Source organism: Ceratotherium simum, chromosome 1 (genome assembly GCF_057802395.1).
Source record: "Ceratotherium simum simum isolate JZ-2026a chromosome 1, ASM5780239v1, whole genome shotgun sequence".
Classification (NCBI taxonomy): Eukaryota; Metazoa; Chordata; class Mammalia; order Perissodactyla; family Rhinocerotidae; genus Ceratotherium; species Ceratotherium simum.
The window spans coordinates 20,375,595-20,400,379 of record NC_141900.1 but is presented as its reverse complement, the minus strand read 5'-3'; the positions used below and the strand labels follow the sequence as shown (position 1 = coordinate 20,400,379).

The 24,785-nt window shown below is 34.2% G+C and overlaps 1 protein-coding gene across 11 annotated transcripts in view; it reads left to right on the top strand.

Annotated features, from left to right (window-relative positions):
* Positions 1 to 24,785, top strand: part of KMT2E (lysine methyltransferase 2E (inactive)) — an 88,397-nt gene that overhangs the window by 35,007 nt on the left and 28,605 nt on the right. For all 11 annotated transcript variants that reach the window (XR_015554612.1, XM_087440165.1, XM_004439306.3 and 8 more), the window contains 10 exons: positions 3,424 to 3,538; positions 4,826 to 5,055; positions 8,228 to 8,308; positions 13,017 to 13,075; positions 14,005 to 14,177; positions 17,728 to 17,766; positions 21,482 to 21,712; positions 21,826 to 21,956; positions 23,011 to 23,128; positions 24,588 to 24,697. Coding sequence is in view for 10 of the 11 variants with exons in the window: in XM_087440165.1 (XP_087296291.1) it covers positions 3,424 to 3,538; positions 4,826 to 5,055; positions 8,228 to 8,308; positions 13,017 to 13,075; positions 14,005 to 14,177; positions 17,728 to 17,766; positions 21,482 to 21,712; positions 21,826 to 21,956; positions 23,011 to 23,128; positions 24,588 to 24,697 (1,287 nt within the window). In the remaining variant the exon portion in view is untranslated. The remainder of the gene's footprint in view (positions 1 to 3,423; positions 3,539 to 4,825; positions 5,056 to 8,227; positions 8,309 to 13,016; positions 13,076 to 14,004; positions 14,178 to 17,727; positions 17,767 to 21,481; positions 21,713 to 21,825; positions 21,957 to 23,010; positions 23,129 to 24,587; positions 24,698 to 24,785) is intronic.

Genomic DNA, 24,785 nt, shown 5'->3' with positions numbered 1-24,785 from the left:
GATACATAATTACTTATAGAAATACTATGCTAATGTATTTTCTTACTTGATGATAAAGTTATACCTGCATATTAACTTGGTATTTATGCGAATATATATAAATTGGCTAAACCACTGTAGCAACAATTTATGCAAAAATTCATCATTGCATATTATCTCTTTAGCCTTGCCATTAAAATTTTATTAAAGCTTTATGATAATATTCCTGGAGATTTGGAGGAAAACTCGTCTGACCTTAATACAGTGATTTTTGTTAGTAAGAGTTCCTGCCGAGCTGTTGTCCATATGTAAATATGGAGGTTTGCTTGGATTTAATCAGTCATTTTCTGTTGACTGGACCTTTAAATGTTTTCTGCTCTTATATCTAGTTTTATGAGTAGTATTACAGTGAACATCTCAATTCTCTGGGTCTTTATTTAATGGGAATTACTTAGGATAATAAATCCCCCAAAATGGGTTACAAGATCAAAGGATGTTTGACTTTGGTATTTGTTACAAAGTTGTTTTCAGCTTTCCTGTGTTTCGGAAATGCAGAGGTTTGAGACATTTTAAGAACATTTCTAAGGATATCTGTTGTCCTGTTACTTTTTTTTTTTTAATTGCTATCTTATAGTTCAGGAAAATCCTTAAAATACGTCCAAATTTTTTTTTAACAATTGTTACCTTCTTTTTAAAATTACTTTTAATAATTAGTGGCATTAGAAATGAGGATCTTGATAAATTATTTCTTTCTTGGATTGCCAAATTTTCAGTGCTGCAGCTTTAATTTGAATCATGAGGTTATGCAAAGCATTTGTGACATGTTTACATGCTTGAACTTATGTGCATTTGCACTGAGAGTTTTTTTATTCCTAACCATTAGCTACTCCAAAATATCAAAGTTTTTGCCACACTCTTTAGTAATACATTCCAAGTTTGATCTAATTCCTTAAGAGTGAGTCTTTCTTGGGGCCGGCCCCGTGGCGCAGCGGTTAAGTGCGCGTGCTCCGCTGCGGCAGCCTGAGGGTTCACTGGTTCGGATCCCAGGCATGCACCGACGCACCGCTCATCAAACCGTGCTTTGGCGGTGTCCCATATAACGTAGAGGAAGATGGGCACGGATGTTAGCCCAGGGCTGATCTTCCTTGGCAAAAAGAGGAGGATTGGCATCCGATGTTAGCTCAGGGCTAGTCTTCCTCATAAAAAAACAATTAAAAAAAAAGAGTGAGTCTTTCTATTCCGGCCACAATTCCTGCATGTTGCTTTAATAATAGTATTGTAGATCAGGAATTGCTAAAACTCCACTTCATCCTTCTATGTAATTTTTAAAGAGTTTTAAAGGAATCAATATTGTAAAGTAATCAAAAACAGTTTGGAGTATCCATTTTACGTGCATTTACCCTTTTGTTCAGCATTTCTAACTAGGAATCCATGTTGTAGAAATACTACCATGTATGCAGAAAAGATATATAGAAGGGTGTACTATTGCAGTGATAACTTTAACAGTGACATATAGAAACAATTTAAATATCCACCAGTTGGGAATTGTTAAATAAGCTATGGTACATTCGTAAAATGAAATAAGTAATTATTACCCAAAATAAAGTAGATATGTATTGACGTTAAAAGATGGAAAAAGCAAATTGTGAATACGTATTGTATATTCTCATTTAAAAAAAAACAACTGTTAGATATATTTATGGATAGGAAAATTTAGAGGGGGATAACAGCATCTTAACATGGGTGTACCTGAGGTTTGGATGAAGACATGGTCTTTCATTTTCTTATGTACTTATGTATTTATATTTATACAATGAGCATATATTAATTTTGAAATTAAGAACAGAGTTCTTTTTTTAAAAGAATAAGTGAATTTTTAACATAATAGCATAGACATTAGGTGAGTATTGGTGTCAGAACATTTTGGAGACTTTTTATAATCTCCCTCAGAACCATTTAACAACCTCAGTTTGTGCCTCCTGTCTCTACTGATTGTAGCACACTGGGTCCCACAGCAGCAGCCACTTAGAGCTAAATTGAGATGAGTGAAGGGGGACAGTATATCAAGAAGCAGTTGACTACAGAAATATGACCAATTAGAGTGAAACTGCATTAAGAACTCTTAAACCATGAAGAATGCAAATAGTACTAAGTTCTAAGGGAAAGTTTTGAATAAGAGATCGGATAAGGGTCATCAGGAGAAAATCTTCTCAATTGGTGGCTATGGTAAGAATAAAGGCACAGAAACGAGTCATGTTGTGTGTGCGCAAGGGAGAAATTAATTTCAGTGTGAATTGGCCTCAAAAGTAGGTTCACTATCACATTGATAATAGGAATTACTGGAATAGGGCTTAGGAGGATCGATATGAGTAAAGAAGTTGGGAAGGTGATATATGTAAAATGCTAGACCAGGGAGCTTACAAGTCAACCACAGTGGGTGAGTTGTTATTCCCGGTTGTATCAGTAGTTCGTCAGTTTATTATCACTTAACCGTTACCAGGCCAGAACTGCTCTTCTTACTTTACCACATACTGCTGCTTATGTTTTTTTATAAGCAAACCTTGGTTCATTATGAGGTTTCCTATTCCTTAACTTGACTGATATTTCCAAGTCTTTGTTACATCTTGGCACACTAACACATATGTTTTGAACATTGAAACGTATACTTCACATTCAAATTAGGGTCGATATAGGTTCACTGTGTCCTTAGTCCTGTTTAAATTATCTTTACCACTTTTCTTCTGTGCATAGTGTCCCAGTGCCACTGAGTATATTAAATAATGTTTAATTTGTAGTAATTTTTTTTTTTAACAATAGAGAGGGAAACTATATTTGAACTGGGAGGTGGGACATTTATTTTGCTTAATTAAACAAAAGTTTTTTTATGACACGGAATCTAGATAGAATATGTCTCATTCAACAGGGTGTCTTTTGTTGTTAGTGCCTTCGAGTTGATTCTGACTCCTAGTGATCCTGTGTATACAGCAGAGCGGAACCCTGCCAGGTCTTCTTTTTTTTGTGCCATCTTCTCATCTTCTGGTGCTATATCAGACAATACTTTGCTGCAATTCATAGGGTTTTCATGGCCAATTTTTTTGGAAGTGAGTGGCCAGGGCCTTCTTCCTAGTCTGTCTTAGTCTGGAAGCTCTGCTGAAACCTGTCCACCCTGGGTGACCCTGCTAGTAGTTGAGATATCGGTGGCATAGCCTTCAGCTTCACAGCAACATGCTGCTGTGACAGTATGACAACCGACAGATTGGTGGTGTGGTTCCCTGAGCAGGTAATAGTGCCAACCACTAGACTACCAGGGCTGGCAGGGTGTCTACCTACTATAAAAAGACATTTTATTTATATAGCCAACAAGTAATTACTTATAATTTTAAATTGATTAGAAGAAAAAAAAAATAAATGGAATTCTCTTTCATGCAACTTTTTTTCCTCCAGACCAGAATCCGTAGAAGCTAGCCCTGTGGTAGTTGAGAAATCCAACAGTTATCCCCACCAGTTATATACCAGCAGCTCGCATCATTCACACAGTTACATTGGTTTGCCCTATGCGGTAAGTGTCAAACATTTCTCTGGAAAGGTATTTTTTATATGTAGAGGTTGAAAGTAGATGTGTGTTCTGTTGTGCCTAAAACTGAATATTTAAAAAGCATACTTGTTTTATACTACCTGAATAATTAGGTATATAATTTATCGTTTAATTTTTCATTGATCTAACTGTATTGATTCAAAGGATTAAAATTCTATATGAGGAATTCCCTAGAAGTTTAATTATTATTATTTTGCATCTTATGCTATTAATAGTTTAGTGTTATAATTCTTTACCTTCTCTATAGAAAGACTGTAGGTATAATTGTATTTTACTATCTATTGTTACTTCTAAATGATTTAGTAATTTATATAGTAAATTATATAGTTACCATTTATTGAGCACTTATGTACCAGGCTCTGTGCTAAGCATTTTTCCCTATATTACCTCATTTAATCTTCAAAAACAACCTCATGAGATAGATATAATTTTTATCCCCATTTTGTAGCTGAGAAAATGAAAGCTTATCCAAGTTAACTTATTCAATTTTGTATAGCTAGTAAGAGGCAGAGCTTAGATGAAACAGTTGCGCAACTGGACACCAGAATAAAAAATACAAATTTTTAAAAATCTGCTATTATGTACCTTATAGTGATAATGTGTCTTTTGTAGGTGTTTTTGTTATTCTTTAGGCTCCACTTTCTTGAGGGTTTTTTTTTTTTTTTTTTGGTGAGGAAGATCAGCCCTGAGCTAACATCTGATGCCAATCCTCCCCTTTTTTCTTGAGGAAGATTGGCCCTGAGCTAACATCTGTGCCCATCTTCCTCTACTTTATATGGGATGCCGCCACAGCATGGCTCGACAAGTGGTGCGTGGGTGCGCGCCCGGCATCCGAACCTGCAAACCCCGGGCCACCGAAGCGAGCGTGCGCACTTAACCACCTGCGCCACCAGGCCTGCCCCTTGAGGGTTTTTTTTTTACCTCTGTTCTCACATCTTGCGCCTGCTTTTATCTTCAAGGTAGAGCTATATGACTGTTGGACTGTGAAGATGTCTTCTGATTTGGGGAGTGAGGGGGTGGAGTTAAGGGGTCGCCTTGTGAAGGTGACCAAGGTTGTATACAGACATTTTCACTTACTGCTATGGTTTAATATTTAGCTTCAGCAAGTCATTATTTTAAAAGTATTAAGGAAGAAATGGGGCAATTTCATATCTCTTGAATATTCAAATTAAGGATTGAATTTTATTGAAGTTGCTTGGTTCATGTTGTTGTTGAAATAATATTGTGCTGTATTTGTGTTCAATTATCCAGGACCATAATTATGGTGCTCGTCCTCCTCCAACACCTCCAGCTTCCCCTCCTCCATCAGTTCTTATTAGCAAAAATGAAGTAGGCGTATTTACCACTCCTAATTTTGATGAAACTTCCAGTGCTACTACAATCAGCACATCTGAGGATGGAAGTTATGGTACTGATGTAACCAGGTGCATATGTGGTTTTACACATGATGATGGATACATGATCTGCTGTGACAAATGCAGGTAAAATATTTCACACCATTAGTTTACTTTTCTTGAATGCTACTAAGCTTTGATTGTTAATGTTGGAAAAGATAATTAAAGTCACTTTTGAAGGTATTAATGAATGCAATTTTTAATAGAGACTTCTGCTACTCAGTGTAGTCTGTTTTGCTTCTAGTAAAAGCCCTTATGGGAAAAAAGCTATCTTAGAGTTTATTAGAAATCCTCATTGTTAACTGAGTCATAGGCAGTCAGTTTTGAACTGTTCATGTAGGATCACATCTCTTTTTTCACTCATTCAATAGTAATACAACTTCATATAGTAGTAGACAAGATAGAAGTGAGAGGAAAATTGAGCTCCTGTGTATTTCCTTTGGAATTATTTGTGCTGTATAGTCAACTGTGATTTTCCAGTTTGGGGGAATTATTCATTTTAATTGATGTTTGTTTGACTTGACTCTCTCACCTCCTTTTGACTTGAACCTTGCAGCACTTGGAGTCTCCTTGAACCAGAACCACAGTCTCCCCTCCCCCAACCCTGGTTCAACCACCAAGAAAGGCCTCCTCCCCTAGAGAAGGTGTGATTGGGACAGAAAGTGGGGTTTTGTTTTCATTTTTGTTTTTGGGGTTTTTTTTGGTGGGAGGGAGTTGGGGAGGATGGAGAGGGAACCAGAGGATTTCAGCCTAAAAGTTACTGAGTTCATCCCCTGCATAGAGTGGGAAGCAGAGAGTATTTAAGCAGTACACTGTAGACGGTAAAAAAGTTTGGTAGATTTACAGAATTTCCTGGGTCTGGTCCTTAACGGCACAGCTTCATTATTTGATTTGAAACAGTATAGCAAATACCCATATTTGAATTTGAGTATAAAAATGCATCCTAGAGCCAAATGTAAATTACTTTGAATTATTTGGAGTATTGTTCCCATCTATTAGATTAGGTGATTAGGAGTTGGATATTATTGATATAAACATGAATTAGGGTTATATTTCAAAGTTGATTTACCTTTGCCAAAAAGGGAGAAAATTAGTCTTAAGGGGAATGTGAAATTTGATATTTTTATGGAAAGTTGTAATATTAATAAATTTTAATAATAAAAATATATTGTGCTACCTTTTCAAATTTAAAAATAAATTCTCATTACCTGTGACATGTATAATTACCATGAACAGTCAACTTAGTAAATTTATTCAGGGGGTAAATTTAAAAAATAAAAAAATGAGTTCTGTGATAACTTGTTTTCCTCATTATTTTTAAATTAGCTACGTATTAGAAAATCTCAATTCATATTTTAACCAATCATATAAAATAGCTTTCTCTTAGCTGATCTTTTCTAATGTGATAAATTATATACCATTTCGCAATGTTTTTATTTTAATGCATAATCTAAACAATTTTTCTTTTGATTAATTACAATGATCTATATATAATATAGAATTATCTTTATTAGAAAATAGTGAAATAGTCCTTAGGATTTATACCTATCTACAAATTCTTGAAGGACCAGTTCACAGTTTTTGGATTATTCAAGGTATTTCCTTCTCAGCAACTGCTCTCTTTGTTATAAATCTATTTTTTGTTATCATTCTGTTTTTCTATTGCTTAACCTATAGTATACTGCAAGGCTTAATCTTTTTTCCTCTATTCTTGTTTTACTTTGCCTCTGTGTTTTTTCATGTACCTACTGCTCATACTTATCCCATTCAAGTTTGACATCTAGAGCTCAGATCATTTATTCCTTTTCTAGTTTTGTTTCTTTTGTTGTCTGCATGACATCATTACTTACCCCCCAAACTTAACTTGTTATCCTAACCCTCCTTGTCAGGTGCTCTGATTTTTTTTCACACATCTTTGATATATATATTTCATTACCTTCCACAGTCTACCATACCAGTTCTTGTCCCAACATTCTCAGTTAAGAAGTGAAGAGCAATATGATAGCAGTTAACTTAGTATCTATATTTTAGAAGTGGCTAATTATGATGTAAAGAATAATTAAGACTGTTTTTAGAAACAGGCATATATATCGACTTTAGACCAATTAAAGTCTTGGCAATAAAATAGAGTAATAATAACAAATTGAGAAGTTTACCTCAAGCTGGTCTATGTATTCCATTAAAAATAATTAGAGGACAGAATAGATTTAATGTCTGTCCTCATGGAATGTCTCTTGGATTCTTTTTTTTTTTTTTGATTACTATGAATACCTATTTCTTTTTTTGGGGAGGAAGATCAACCCTGAGCTAACATCTGACACCAATCCTCCTCTTTTTTTTTCTGCTGAGGAAGATCAGCCCTGAGCTAACATCCTTGCCCATTTTCCTCCACTTTATATGGAACGCTGCCACAGCATGGCTTGACAAGCAGTGCGTTGGTGCACACCCGGGATCCGAACCTGCGAACCCCGGGCCGCTGAAGCGGAGCACGCGCACTTAACCGCTTCTGCCACCGGGCTGGCCCCTCTCTTGGATCCTTTAACTTTGTCTTCTCTGCCATCATTCTAGCTCTGTCCTTCTTTAACTCAAGTCTGAGATGTTGCAAAAGTCTTTTAGTTGGTTTTTCTGCTTCCGGTTTCTTAACTTCTTTGAATTAACACTGTATACTATCAAAGCACTTCTGGTTGTTACCTGTTGCCAATTAGAGGAAATCTACATCTTGACATTCCAAGTCCTGTATAATCTGACTACACTTTGCTAATCCAATTTTACCCCCCTCTATTTCTCAAAATGAACATTCCTCTTCATATATATTAACTGCCTTCTGGCGGTTGCTCCTCATATCTGTCTGCTTGAGAAAACATTGCTATAATGACGTTTTTTCTTCCTAATTTTCCAAACAAGGGTCTTTTCAAGTCCATTATTCTCCAGGGTGCTTTTCCCATTAACTCCAAGTGGTGTGGACATCTCCACTTTGTGATTTACAATAATATTTGTAATGTATACCTTTTACATTCTAAAATTATATTTGCTTTATAAATTTATATTATATATATAATATCATATATTTGTCCTCTTGTTTTTGCATCTCAAAGTTTTATCTCCCCAAGGACATATTTTATGAATTCCTTACAGCACCTTTTACAGTGATAAACTCAAAGTAGTCACTTAAGTAATAGTTAAATGGAATATCAAATCAATTTAAGGATGATTTTAATAATGTTTTATATGTTCTGCTTTTTTTTTTTTCTTTTTTAAGTGTTTGGCAACATATTGACTGCATGGGCATTGACAGGCAGCATATTCCTGATACGTATCTATGTGAACGTTGTCAGCCTAGGTAAGTTGTGTGTAGTGGTAGGCTTGCCGGTAATTTTACCAAGGTAATCTTTAGTTAATAGAAGTTTATGTATGAATTCTAGATTAAACAATTAATTGCTTACTGTATTTCATCAATTCTAAGATACACGTTTCATTTTTATGTTTATTATTTTTTTTGTATTCCAACATCTCTAAAATCAGGAAGAATCTTTCCATTGATAATGTGTCATGGTTTCCTTTGTGGGGTTTTTACTTTATTAACAATGCATAAAATAATAGTGCATCTTCTAAGTAATGGCATCTTTTTTCAGCGGAATGCACTATATTAAAGAATTACTAGAAGGACATTCCCTTAGTTACAGAATTTTGTAGGTCTATGCTATCATTCCACCTGTTTGCAGTGTGTTTTTTCTCCATTTATTTATTTTTTTAATCTTTTTATTATGGACATTTCAAACCTATATAAAAGTAAAATTGTATAATGAACCCACATGTTTCCACCACCCTGCTTCAACAATTGTTAACAATCTTTTTTCATTTATTCTGCCATGTATTTCTTTTAATGCAAATCCCAGATATATTATTTCATTCATACGTATCCTTATGTATTTTGGCATATATTTACTTATGTGTATATGTACTTCAGTGTATATCTATAAAAGAATTCTTTAAAAAAATAACCATAACCACAAAACCATTATTATACATGCAACAAAATTTATAATCATCCAGCCACTGTTAAAATATCGATTGCTTGATACACATCCCTTAAGTCTCTAGTAATCTAAACCTATTCCCTTTACCCCACCAACCCCCATCTCTTTTGCAATGTGTTTCTTTAAGGAACTGAATCGTTTATCCTGATGAGTTTGCCAGTTGCATTATTATGATTTAACAGGTTTCTTTGTCCTCTATATTTCTGTAAATAGGTGTGTGATCAGATTTAGGTTAAAAATTTTTTTGTTGTTGTAAGACTTTTTCATAGACTGTGTTCTGTTAGGTCACACATAATATCTGGTTGTCTCTATGACGGGACCCATTGATAGTCATTTGTTAGATCCATAGGGATTGTAAATTAGGGACATGTTATAATTCTGTTGCTCATCACTTATTAGCTGGAATATTTCTATAGAAACAAACTTCCCCATATTAACTGTTTAGTTCTCTTAAGATATATTTCAATGAAGAAAGGCAGTTGCTTATTGATTCTTAGCCTTTGTTTACCAGTTTTCAGAATAATAAAAAAATTTTAAGTATCATTATGAAGTCAGGGATTTAATCGTATTGGATATCAGTCTGTTGCAGTTATTATCCTTATTGATGTTCAGTTTCTGTCCCATTTTTAGTCAGTGGGAACTCTTCAAGTTGGTTCTCGAGTCCTTTTGATATCTGGTATGACAAGATGTCTAGAACTTTACATGTATTTCTGTGCCCCAAAGTCAGAATTGGTTTTCAAGACCAGAATCTGAGAGCTAGTCATGCTTCTTTTTACTGGATTGGTCATTGTTCCTAAGTCTTTTTAGTAGACAAAGCTAGGAAATACATTTGGTCTATTTGTTTATTTTTAAGACAAAATACATGAGTTTATACTGATAATTGCAATTTAAATTTAGGAATACAAGGTTTCCATTTAACCATTTCTATAGTCCATCTATATCTCCTTTTATCCTAGTTCTCAACAACACAGACAATTATGCAATTAAAATATCACATAATTACTCAATTGCTTAATCCCATAGAAGAATACAGCAGTCTCAGAGTAACAATACCAACACTAGCGCAACAATATGATTATGTTAAAACAGCTTAGCACTTTTTTTTTTCCTTAAGATATTTTCTAAAAGGGATGTCTTGTTAATTTATTGTGTTTGAAGTTCCTTGAAAGAATTTCACTGTGGGGGGCCGGCCTGGTGGCGCAAGCGGTTAAGTGCACGTGCTCTGCTGTGGCGGCCCTGGGGTTCGCCAGTTCGGATCCCGGGCGAGCACCGACACACCAATTGGCAAGTCATGCTGTGGCGGTGTCCCATATAAAGTGGAGGAAGACGGGCATGGATGTTAGCCCAGGGCCAGTCTTCCTCAGCAAAAAGAGGAGGATTGGCAGATGTCAGCACAGGGCCGATGTTCCTCACAAAAAAATAAATAAATAAATAAATCAGTGGGGGAGAAGATACAAAAAAAAAAAAAAAAAGAATTTCACTGTGTAGTTATAACACCAGCTGGATACATACTTATGTTGATTAGGTTATTAGTTTTATTTTTAATTTTTTTAAATTAAACTTTTGGGTTAATTGTAGATTCACATGCAGTTGTAAATAATACAGAGATCCTCTGTATCCTTTACCCAGTTTCCCCCCATGGTAATATCTTGCAAAACTATTAATACAATATCACAACCAGGATATTGACATTGATTTAGTCAAGATACAAAACATTTCCATCACAAGCATCCCTCATGTTGCCTTTTATAGCCACCCCTCCCATCCCTGACCTTTGGCAACCACTAATTTATACTCCATTTCTATAATTTTGTCATTTCAAGAATGTTATATAAGTGGAATCATACAGTATGTGACATTTTGAGATTGGCTTTTAAAAATTAGCATAATTCCCTGGAGAGTCAGACAAGTTGTTGCATATATCAGTATTTCATTCTTTTTTATTACTGAGTAGTGTTCTGTGGTATATGTCTACCCCAGCTTGTTTAACTGTTCACCTGTTGAAGGACATTTGGGTTATTTTCACTTTTTGGCTATTACAAATAAAGTTGCTATGAACATTTGTTCACAAGTTTTGGTGTGAACCTGTTTTTTTTCCTCTGGGATAAATGCCCAAGAGTGCAGTTGCTTGGTCATATGGTAGTTACATGTTTAGATTTAGAAGAAATTGTCAAACTATTTTGCAGAATAGTTGTACCATTTTACATTCCTACCAGGAATGTATGAGTAATCCAGTTATTTTTTAATTGTTTTAATTTATTTTTTATTTTATTTTTTTTGTGAGGAAGATCAGCCCTGAGCTAACATCCATGCCAATCCTCCTCTTTTTGCTGGGGAAGACTGGCCCTGGGCTAACATCTGTGCCTGTCTTCTTCTACTTTGTATGGGATGCCCCCCCAGCATGGCCTAACAAGCAGTGCATCTGTGCGTGCCCGGGATCCCAACCCGGGCTGCCAACAGTGGAGTGAACGCACTTAACCACTATGCCATGGGGCTGGCCCCTATTTTTTATTTTTAAGGATTGCTTTTTATACTTCAGTTTTGTAAACAGTCCCATTATTCTATCGTCAAATATTTAAAACAAAGTATATTCAAATAAATCTAACTTCTATCCCTGTTCCTTCCACCCTAGAAGTAAGAATTTTTAAAAAATTATTGTTTTCAGTGTTTATTTTCTTATTAGAAACAGCTATGTACATATATATTTGTATTCCCCTCCTTACTTAGGTAAGCAGTAGTATATTATATAGAGTTTTTGCCACATTTCTTTTTTTCTCTTAAAAATCTATGCTGAAGATCACTTCATAGTAGTATATAGAGATTGATTCATTTCTTCCAATAGCTTCAAGGTGCTCCATCTTTTTCATGTGCTATAGTTGATTCAACCAGTCCCCTTTAAGTGGACATTTGAGTCGTTTCCAGTCTTTTGTAATTGCAAATAGAAGTGGGACTGTTCAGTAAAAGGGTAAACGTATACGTAAAATTTTGTCAGATATCACCAAATTCCCCTCCAGTAGGAGCTGTACAATTTTGAGTTCCCACCAGTAATGGATAAGCATACCTGTTTTCCCAAGCCTTACAATAGTGTTTGATAGACTTGGATTTTTGCCAGTTTAACTAGGTGAGAAATGGTAATCTCAGAGTTATAATTTGCATTTCTTTATTATGAGTGAGATTTTACTATGTGATTTTGTTTTACTTTATGATAGTTACTAGCCTTTTGCCAGATAGTTTTTGATGGGGTAAGTATCTGTGGATGAATTCAATAAAAACTGACCATTAGGGAGGGCAGTCAGTTGAGCAATACCTGCTTATCATTCTGTGATAACTAGGATAGTTATCAGTGATGCTAGGATAGTTACATGTCCTAGTAGACATTAAGGCAAGTCTGTTACTGAGTTGTGAGCATTTCAGTCTAGAGCCCTTATTCTCCCATCTAAAAATAATATCTAGTTTTATTTGACCTCTAGATTAATAGGTTTAGACAGTGAAAATGTTGGGGGGAAAAAAAGTAAAACAATTACTATGGATGATGTAGTTGTAGAGGCTGGGGGAGGTTAATGAAATATTTTACTTAATTGTTAAATGTTTAGTATTTATTATTTAAAGCGGAAATAATTTTAGGCAAATGGTAATAATGCAAATAGATTCTAATTCATTCTTGTCATACATTTATTTTAATAAATTTAATTTGTGATTTTAATTACATTGTTAATATTTTTTTTCCAGACTTTTTGCTTTAAATACTCAATTTGGAAAAAAATGTACTAGTTTCCTAAATAACAAATTATTTTCTTAACAGAGTGCAATAGCGTCACTTAACTGGCTCTACTGTTAATTTTGCTAGATCAAATCTAAACTGTAAGGCGTTATAGTACATATATTTTATACTGTTGATTTTTCAGTAAGAACATTAGAGAAATTGTAAAGTTTATCACATTTAAAACAGATCTGCTTTATGTCTAAATTTATGAAAGTTTGATAAGTAATCATGTTAATATTCTAATGTAGGAGTTTGGATAAAGAGAGGGCGGTGCTACTACAACGCCGAAAAAGGGAAAATATGTCAGGTGGGTGAAAAGGATCTATATTAAATTAAGATCAGTGTGATTGAGAGAATAAGTGGCCTTCGTATTTTTAATTGGATGTAAACACCTTATGAATGTTGATTGTATATATAATTTACAATCTCAGGTATAGATTTTAAATATTCTTTTTTACTGGCTATAGAATAAGAATGTACTATTTTATGAAACATGGAAACTAGAGGAAAATACAATGAAAATTTTCCTACACATAGGTAACCTGTTGGTTTAAAGAAGAACTAAAATATGTTTGCTCTTGAGAAAGATGATGATCCATTAGTTTATCATGTGGAATGGTATTTCTTTCATTTTTAGGAACAGAATTTAGAAGTATAATATGCCATAACTTTCATTTTGGCTTAAAACATGTTGATACCAATACAACTGGTTTTGAATAATCATAGTTCATTGAACTATTCCTGTTTGATGGACGTTTGGGTTGTTTCCAGTATTTTTTGTTCTGTTTTATTTTTGTTATTACAAATAGTACCTTCAACGAAACCCTCTTGGATAAATCTTTTTGTACTTTTGCCATTTTATCTTTGGATAGATCCCTAGAAATGGGATTGCTAGATGAAAGGGTTAAGTGCATATAAAATTTTGCTAGATATGGCTAAATTCCCCTTTGTAGGGAATTTTGAATTTCCACTGGCAATGTATACAAGTGCCTGTTTTCCACAGTCACACCACCTGAGTGTGTTGTCAGACTTTTCTAATGTCTGAGAAATGATGTTTGTAGTTTGTGTAAAAAATAAATGTGTCTTACTATGAATGAGATGAGTGAAGAAGTGAAAAAATGTGCTTATTCTTTAGAAAGATGGAGATACAAGAGTTTGTCATGTGGAATGCTGTTTTATTTTATTGTTTGAAATAGAAGTATTACATGTGCAGTAATTTTTGTTTTGCCTTTGAAGATGGTGACACTAGTGCAACTGAGAGTGGTGATGAGGTTCCTGTGGAATTATATACTGCATTTCAGCATACTCCAACATCAATTACTTTAACTGCTTCAAGAGTTTCCAAGGTTAATGATAAAAGAAGGAAAAAAAGTGGGGAGAAAGAACAAAACATTTCAAAATGTAAAAAAGTAAGTTTTTCCTTTTTTTTAGATTAGTAGCTAGGAGGTGGTGGGAGCTGAGTTTTACAGGAAGGGCAGGACAGTAATGGATAGTAGCTAGAAAAGGTGGCAGGATCTAAGCTTAATTAAACTCATTTAAAATTTTAATGTGTTTTAAAGATTAAAGTGGAATAGAAAAAAATGTTTGCAAACTGCTTTCAAATCATTACTTTAACGTGACTAGTCATAGAAATGCAAAAGCTAAAATAAAATAGAAAAGATTGCTGTTGTAGAAAACAGAAATAACAATCCTAAACTTTTAATAGCTTATGAACAGGTAAAGGAGCATATAATGATTGTGAATGATTGTATATAGATGTTCTTCTCTGAGTCGTATTTAATCATTTTAATGTCTCCATATTTGTTGAATTTCTTACCATGTACATTTTTTTTTACTTAAATTTTATGTGATAAATTATCCCTAGGATATATGGCAGAAAACAATTTATAAGCCACTTTTTCATTACATTTGTTAGTTGCTAATGGAGATTTTTGTCATATAAGGTAAAAAATACTTTTCACAATGATTGTTTTCACAATTGCTATTATAGAGATATTATACCTAGATGTAAAATCAAAGTTTCCCCAAAGAAGCATTTTCTTTTCCTTGAGTAATTCTTCATGATATTACTTGGTTATTTAATAGGCAGCATGTACTTTTAAATACATTTTTCATTTTCTAATTTAACTTCCCTGTTTAAAATAATCCTTGACTCTGGCAGTCTTCACATATATGTCCCTCTCCAGTTCGTTACTCTTCTACCTGTATTTTGTCAATTCTGGACAACTTATTGTTAACACGTTCTACCTGCACTTTCTGGATATGTTATCTTTGCTTAAGCTGTTCCCTTCACCATTTAGAACATTCTCTTCTCCATCTTTGTCTTTTAAACTCCTACTATACTTTGAGGCCCATCCCAAGCACTACTTACTTTATGAAATTTGCTTTTCTCCTCCCATATATTATCATCTTTCTTTGCATCTCATGACACTTGAACTTTTTATTATAGCACTTAACCACATTTTGCCTTGTTTCATTGTTATTTCCCTCATCTCAGATTGTAAGATGACAAAGAAAGAGTGCTTTTTACAATTTAAGAACTCATGTTTAAGTATTGACTTACCTTTTTCATCTACTGCTTTCAAATTATGCTTTCCTTTTTGTTTATTACATAAAAATTACTTGGAAATTTTATCCTTGTATATTTCTGTTTTTAGGTCATTTGGTTTAACAAATTATTTTTTGAATAAAGCATAGATTTTGCATTTTCTCTGGCTGGGGTGACTTTTGTCTATTTTAAATGAATCAGTCCTAGGTCTTAGATTGCATCATTGATTTTAGAATATTGCTATATATTTAAAACGAGATTTTTCTCTTGTGTTAAGTTAATAATACTTGACAAGGATTAGGAGAAAAAATCTAGGAACTGGGAATACAACATCTAATTTGCCCTAGGTTAAGTTTTTACTATTTGGGAGCAATTTGTGATTAAAAATAGATAGCAAAAGGATATATATAGCTTTGCTTTTTTTTATTCAGCTTGTTGTTATGGCTAATTATTAAAAATGTGAATGGAGTTAACAATAGACATTTTTGACAGATGACTATTTTAAAATATTCATAAAACCCTATTAAAGTATTGTTGCTGTTTTAGTAATTCAGGACTTTGCCATGAAGCATTAACACTATTAATAATGCAGAATAAAGTATTAAAAGACGTGGATTGTGTACTGTGACCCATATATTAGGATTTTTAAAAGTAATATTTTCTGGGGCTGGCCCGGTGGTGTAGTGGTTAAGTTGTGTGTGCCACTTCGGCGGCCCAGGGTTCACAGGTTCGGATCCCGGGTGCGGACATACACATCACTCATCAAGCCATGCTGTGGTGGCATGCTACATACAAAATAGAGGAAGATTGGCACAGATGTTAGCTCAGCGACAGTCTTCCTCAAGCAAAAAGAGGAAGATTGACAGCGGATGTTAGGGCAAATCTTGCTCACCAAAAAAAAAAAAAATTTTTTTCTAATATTACCTTGAAAAGAATTTTTTTAACTTGGTTTTAATTTTTTAGTTCATAAAACCATTGTCAGCACATATTACTTAAGAATGTTCTATCATCATTTTTCTTTCAGTTTTTCCTCTAAACCAAACTTGTATCTTCTTTGACCATGCTTCGAATTCTTTTTTTTGTTTCACCAGCACAGCCAATATCCAGACTCAGAAATCTTTTAAATCATTTTTAGTCTTTGACATTCAGATTTATTCTCAAAAGCACTATTGATTTTTCCTTTGGAATGTCACTTCAATATATTGTTATTTTTCTTCCTTTTGCTGTTGCAAACCCAGTCTAAGTCTGAGCTCATTACCTTATTGTAGTGCAGTAATATCTTATCATCTTTAATTTCTCTAACTTTATCCTCTTTCCACTTCAATCCATTCTGCATTTGGTTATGATATTTCCTGTAAGTACTGTTCTCATATCCCTTCTTTGCTCAGAATTATTTCGTGGATTCCTCCATCATAGTGAAGAACATACAGTATTTAAGTCAGAATCATAAAATGTGACTTTTAAAATAAGGCTACCATGACCCAATTTTAAATTTTTTAGCCAGTCTTATGTCATAACTATTTTCAGTAGGTACAAGTGTGATATCTTAATTTTTCCTTGAATGTGACATATCTCTTCCTATGTCATGCCTTTTTTCATATTTCTTTAGTACTAGGGTTGTATTCCTTTCAGTTGTTCACCTGTCTGAGTACATCCATTCTCTGTAGTTCACTTAGCTCTTTTTCCATGTTTTACATGCAAGCTCTTTGCCTTTTTTTTTAAATAAATCTTGCTTTCTTCCAACATTATAGTGTACATATATATTTGGCACTTAAATATATTTGGATCTATATTGCTCTAGGCTTATGTTTGTTAGTCTCTAAATAGAGTTTACACTTTGGGGAGTGGGGTGGTGAAGAGGATAGGAATTAAATCCTAAATACCACTTCAGGACCTGGCAGATTAGTGAGCTTTCACTAAATATTTATTGAATAAATACAAATCTGTTTACCACAATGCTTATTACTTAAGCCCCACTAAAATGCTCAAATATTATTTGCTAGTTGACTTAGAGAATTAAAGTAATAACAACATTATCATCCCTAAAACATGTCTAATGACTTCAACAAAATTGCTGTAATATTTTTAATAGCCTTGCAATTTTTATCAAATGTTTTTCCATGGTTGTAATATTGAGCACACAGAAAATGTGGAATTTTCTTAGCATTGTATCATATACATATTTTCATGTTCTTATATAGTTTGCATTCTATTTTTAATAGTAGAATAGTATTCTAGTACGTGACTTTATGTACTTAAACATTCCCCTAGTTCTGGCTATGTTGCTTATTACCAAACTTTTTGTTATTATGAGACTTCAGTAAAAAGCTTCAGTGAACCAAATGATTCTTAAATATTAATTATATCCAGTTTTTAAAAAAAAACTAACTCAGAATTCCACGTTATTTCAGGCCTTTCGTGAAGGTTCTCGGAAATCATCAAGAGTTAAGGTAAATACATTAAATTTAAGCCCTTATTATCAACTGTCAGTTATTCAAGAGCTTACTAAGTGGTTGCTTGTCCATAATCTTTACTTTATGCTCTCTTCATTGTTTGTCATTTTCTTGCTTATTATATTTACCAGAAGTGGGACCATAGAGAATTCTAATTGGATTAATATACCACTCTTGGAGTTTATCAGTACTGTTAAAATCTTAATCAAAAGGAGGAGGTATATAAGCAATTTCCAGTATTAAAATTTAGGGTAATCTGGGGCTGGCCCCATGGCCTAGTGGTTAAGTTCAGCATGCTCTGCTTCGGTGGCCCAGGTTTGGTTCCCAGGCGTGGACCTACACCGCTTGTTGGCAGCCATGCTGTGGGGGTGACCCACATACAAAATAGAGGAAGATTGGCACAGATGTTAGCTGAGGGTGAATCTTCCTCAAGCAAAAAGAGGAAAATGGCAACAGATGTTAGCTCAGGGCAAATCAAAAAAAAGAAAAAGAAATTGGGGTAATCTGAATTTCACTTATCATTGCATTCCATGTCTCCAGTACCACTTTGTATTAGTATACTAGATGTATGAATGCAAAATCACATTTGAAATTTGAAAATTTACTCTTTTGCATAGTTGGGATTCTAGTGATTTTAGTCAAGTCAGTTGTTATAAAATACTATAAAATCACCTCAGATCCACTATATAAGTACAGACTAGTTGCTTGTATCTTGAATTAATTAGAATATATCCTCAATTTTGTAGATGCCAAGATTGCTGAGAGAAGCAAGGCTCCCTAGCTCTGCCTCCCCCTAAAAGATAGATTTATGTTGGATTGCAGAGGTCAGCTCTACAGTGTTAATATAGCTTTATAGCTTTCTAGGTTAGGCAGTAAAGGATAATGGATTTGTCAAGTTGTCAGATGTTAAAATAGGATGTGGGAGCATGTTATAGTACATCGGTTCTCCCTGTAGTATAGAAAATAATAATTAGTCATTATTCCACATTCCTGGAAAACAAATCATTCAACAGATGTTTAATGATTATTCTTGGGTAGTTTTGTAATTCTGTCTCAAGAATGTTAATACATGGTGTCACTCAGTATACTGCAAGTCCAAAGCGTCATAATATGTTCTTTATATGTTAAAGTTGGTGATTTTATACTTTTACTATATTAAACTTAGATTTATGGGATCTTCTCTGACACAGAATAAAGAGATCTGAAAAGTTTTTGGATTAAACTGTTGGAACCATTGACACTCCAGCAGTTTTCCTTTCTTCCCAATTTATCTGATTACCTCAACAGCAGGCTTAAAGAGGAAGGAGCATCTTTTACTTAACTGAAATATTTTCATTTATTACATAAAGAAGTGACTAAGGAAATAAAATTTTAAAAATGCTTTGTGCATCTTTACAAATATTTTTTCCTTACCTTGAAGATCTCTCTTTAAGAACACTACGATTCCAGTAAGTAATTCTGTAGTAAACACTAAGGTTCAAGAGATACAGAAGAGCGGTATTAAATATATACCAGGTCAATAGAGGGGTTTTTTGGGGAGGAGAAAAGAATAATTTAAAAACTGACTAGGGCCGGCCCCGTGGCTTAGTGGTTAAGTGCGTGCGCTCTGCTGCTGGCGGCCCGGGTTCGGATCCCGGGCGTGCACTGACGCACTGCTTGTCTGGCCATGCTGAGGCCACGTCCCACATACAGCAACTAGAAGGATATGCAACTATGACATACAACTATCCACTGGGGCTTTGGGGGAAAAATAAATAAATAAAAATTAAAACAAAAAACAAAAAACAAAAAAAACTGATTAGATTGCTGAGGAAAGCCTTAATTTGTAGTGTCTCATATTTGTATAAAAGTCTGTTCTTTATCAAAGTGGTCATTATAATATAGAATATGTAAGAACATAAAATATCAATTGGTAAAATAAACCTACCCTATCAAATAGTTGAGCAACTTACTATAGTTTGTTTCATTGTAGAAAAGAATGATACTTTTTGTAATAAAGATTAATTGCTTATATGGAAGGTGGACTGATGGTAAATTTTAGTAAGTGTAACTGTACACGTGTATATGTCTAACAGGATATATAAGGACCTTTATGAAATCTATATGTGATTTTAAAATTTCACAGTTATGTTAGGTTGTGCATATTATAGAAATAATCTTTTTTCTCATCAAAGTGTTCAATATTTTAGAAAGAAATTGAGGAACAGCATTTACAAATAAACTGAAATTTCATGTGTTAAATCCATTATAAATTTGAATTATGCTAATGATAAGATAAAATATATGTTTCATCCTAAGATTCCAAATAAGAATTAATTGTGGGAGTCTAGGTTTTAATACATTTTAAAAATGTACGGTAGGGGCTGGCCCCGTGGCATAGTGGTTAAGTGCGCGCACTCTGCTGCTAGTGGCCCGGGGTTCAGATCCCAGGCGCACACCAACACACCGATTGTCAGGCCATGCTGTGGCGGCATCCCATATAAAGTGGAGGAAGATGGACACAGATGTTAGCTCAGGGCCAGTCTTCCTCAGCAAAAAGAGGAGGATTGACTTGGATGTTAGCTCAGGGCTGATCCCCGCCCCCCAAACACACACAATAAATAAATAAATAAAATATTTTAAAAAATAAATAAAAATGTATGGTAATTGTGCCTTTCTATAAGTTGCATTCCAATGAGAAAAGGGTTCCTTTTTTGTTTCACAACATATTAAGAGAGGTTGTAATTTTTTACTACTTGGCATTTAGCATTTTTATCTTACAGGTTTTAATAGGGAGTCTAGAAGGAGGAGCAAGCACTTAAGCTTGAAGGTCCTTATCCTTATTATGACCCATGAATTTGGGCTATTTTGGGTTATTCCACATTCTATGAGACATTTTATTCTCATGTCAAATTTATCATGTGGACAATTGATTATAGTTCTTGGAATTACACTAAATTAAGATATCAAGATATATTTTTGTTACAAAACTTACTAAAATTGTAGTATTATAATTGTAGTATTATATCAGAAAGTAAGTTTATAGTTAATAAGCAGTATATGTAGTTTATATAATAATTGCAAATTTATTCTGGTTAAATAGAACTGTGAGTATAGAGTAGATACTGGCAGTCTTTTTTTTTTTTAATTTTTATTTATTTATTTTTCCCCCAAAGCCCCAGTAGATAGTTGTATGTCATAGCTGCACATCCTTCTAGTTGCTGTATGTGTGACGCGGCCTCAGCATAGCCAGACAGGCAGTGCGTCGGTGTGCGCCTGGGATCCGAACCGGGGCCACCAGTAGCGGAGCGCGTGCACTTAACTGCTAAGCCACGGGGCCGGCCTGATACTGAAAGTCTTTGAAAAAAAATTTTCATGTGCTATCTTTTTTTAACCAGTAGCTGACAATGACTCTGAAGTTTTGCGTATTTGCAGTTTTATCCAAATTGTATCCACATTTGTCTACAATAGTGATGGTGAAGCTTGAATTTCTGCTATTGCAACTTAACTCGGCTTCCTTCTGTTTTCCAACTCATATTTGTCTGGCATGCAGTATAAAAATGTAGTAGGCTGCTCATTTATGGTCTTCTTTTCATTAGGACCAACTTAGAAAGCCTAGCATTATTTCTAGTTTATATTATGTTCTTTTATATAGATTGTCATTTATTTTTTGTGTATGTCTGTATAAATACTTCAAGTCTAGATATTAATGCTTAGTTTGCTATGATTTTAGGGTTCAGCTCCAGAGATTGATCCTTCATCTGATGGTTCAAATTTTGGATGGGAGACAAAAATCAAAGCATGGATGGATCGATACGAAGAAGCAAATAATAACCAATATAGCGAGGGTGTTCAAAGGGAGGCACAAAGAATAGCTCTGAGGTTAGGCAATGGAAATGATAAAAAAGAGATAAGTAAATCAGATTTGAATACCAACAGTTTGCTCTTCAAACCTCCTGTAGAGGTAAATATATCATTTGCCAAAAAATTATAAAGCAAAACCCTTTTTCTACTGTGTATCTTAAGTAGTTATACTAAAAGCAGTCAGGTTTAATCTCAACATTTTTCTGATTTTAGAGTCATGTACAAAAAAATAAGAAAATTCTGAAATCCGCAAAAGATTTGCTTCCTGATGCACTTATCATTGAATACAGAGGGAAGTTTATGCTAAGAGAACAGTTTGAAGCAAATGGATATTTCTTTAAGAGGTATATTCATTTATTTTCCCATGTTAGTTTCTGTAGTTAAGTATTGAATTTTTGGCTATTTTACCAAGATGTTGTGTTTCTATGTACTTTGTTTTCCTAAGTGATCATTTTAATATTTAAAACTGTAGTGCAGTTGGACAATGATTAATGATAACTTTTGAACTATAATAACATAAAAAAAAATGCAGATATATTCCTCAGTCTTTTATCCATCTCTTACCTTGCTGACACTCCTAAAACAATCTACTTCAAAGATAAACTGCAGCAATATAGGTGTACTTGAATTAAAAACTCTGATTACCTGACATTATAAGGTACCCTTTCCATCCAGGACCCTTCCTGTTTCCTTTTAACATAATTGCTAGAACCTGAAAAGACCATTGGTGACCACAGGCAAAACTCCTTCCTCTTTATTAAAGGATGTTAGATTTGGTCTTACATTATTGCCACCACTTTCAACTCCCACTTTCTGGGTAGTGGAATGGCTTTGGAGGCCTCTTCTTTGTATGGTTTGTGGCTTTTTTGGGGGAATTGATGTGATCCTTTGATAGCCATTGCTTCCTTAAAGTCTAGAAGTATGTTTGTATCTCTAGGGAGATAACATTCTCAGTCTGTATGTTATAATTATTAAAAAATATTTGTTTATAACTTCACTTTTTATTTAAAATATGAAAGATACACAAGAATCCTTCCCTTTTAAAAGTATAGCAGATTTGATCTGAAACAGTGCTATAAATCAAACACTTAAATAAATGTGCTAGGAAATAGGGACTATAAGCACATCCTATTATGAATCCTTCTGTAAAAGCAGTAGTCACTCCCTTTTAATCTTTCTTTGTAAATTTGAATTTCCACCTTCAATTAATACCTTTAATTTAGGTAAGGTTATTGGAGCAGGTAAAAATCTTATTAGCATGAACTACCCTAATGGTTAAGAATGGGTTCTGGTATCAGACTGCTTGTTTTCAAATCTTGTCTTCACTACTTACTGTGAGTCTTCTAGAAGTTTCTTAAGCTTAAAATGTTAGTTTATAATGCATTTCTTTCTTTGTAGACCATACCCTTTTGTTTTGTTCTATTCTAAATTTCATGGGCTAGAAATGTGTGTTGATGCAAGGACTTTTGGGAATGAGGCTCGGTTCATCAGGCGTTCTTGTACACCCAATGCAGAGGTAAGCTTATAGAAATTTTTTGGGGAGGCAGGGGTTGGGGGTGTGGAATCTGTGTATTAAGCACAAAATCTGGTAGCCTAAAACACTTTTTAACTGTTGATGCATTTTATACTGCCTAGCGTCTTTCCATTGTGAAAATTTAGGTGATACTGGCTTTAAGGTCTTAAAAATTACTTTGCACGTTGAAGAAATTGTGATGGTCTTTGTAAAAGGAAATATTGGAACTTATGTTTATCCTGAAAGCTTTATTTATGGATCAAATATATGCTCTGATTTGATCAAAGTAGATGACAAAGCTGAAAGCTAAAGTAGATTTTATATGTGCTACTGCAAAATTTTTCATAAGATTGTGTTTTAATGTAGAGTATAACATATTTTTGGGTTGTTTTGTTTTTTTGTGAAGAAGATCAGCTCTGAGCTAACATTCGTTGCCAATCTTCCTCTTTTTGCTGAGGAAGATTAGCCCTGAGCTAACATTTGTGCCCATCCTCCTGTTTTGTATATGGGATGCCATCGCAGCATGGCTTGATGAACGGTGGGTGCGTAAGTCCACACCCGGGATCCAAACCTGTGAAACCCAGGCTGCTGATGCGGAGTGTGTGACCTTAACCACTATGCCACTGTGCTGGCCCCCCTGGTTTTGTTTTTTCACATGCCAAAATAAATGTTTTTAATTTTATAATTATATGTTACAGTTAAGAGTGTAGGTTTTGAAGCAGACTTAACTAGATTCATGTCTTCTCTTTGACTTACTAGCTTTGTAACCTTGTCTGTGCTTCAGTTTTATCTGTAAAAAGGTGTTACGAGGACTAAATGAGTTGGTATATGTAAAGTACTAGAACAGCATCTGTCATAGAAAAGTATTCTGTTAACTGTACCATTGCTGCATTTCATCAAATCAAAGATGCCATCACTTGTAAAATTCCAATTTCAGAGATGCTAAAAGGTGAAAAAATATGCATCATAGAATTGATGAAATACAGTATTTTCTTTTTAATGCTACATGGTGGGCTATAGAGCTTCCATCAAGCTTGCTTTGATGTACCTCCTTCCCAGTTGATAACCACTGATTTATGGTTATATCGTAATTAATGGCATATTTTCCATGTTGCATTTGTGAGTTACTTTGAAAAGAATAGTTTTCAAAATTGTAGGATGAGATGCTTCTAAAGGCAGAAAATAATTTATAGAAATATAAAATTATTGGGCCGGCTCCGTGGCTTAGCGGTTAAGTGCGCGCGCTCTGATGCTGGCGGCCCGGGTTCGGATCCCGGGTGTGCCCCGAGGCACCGCTTCTCCGTCCAACGTGAGGCCGAGTCCCACGTACAGCAACTAGAAGGATGTGAACCTATGACATACAACTATCTACTGGGGCTTTGGGGGGAAAAAACTGAATAAATAAAATCTTTAAAAAAAAAAAAAAAAAAAAGAAATATAAAATTATTCTTTTAACTAACAGGTGAGGCATGAAATTGAAGATGGAACCATACATCTTTATATTTATTCTATACAAAGTATTCCAAAGGGAACTGAAATTACTATTGCCTTTGATTTTGACTATGGGAATTGGTAAGTTCAAATCTGTAATTTCTTAACGTTTTTTATTTATCATGAGGCAATTAAAAGTACTCGAGAACAAGAATTTTGGTAGCAGCTT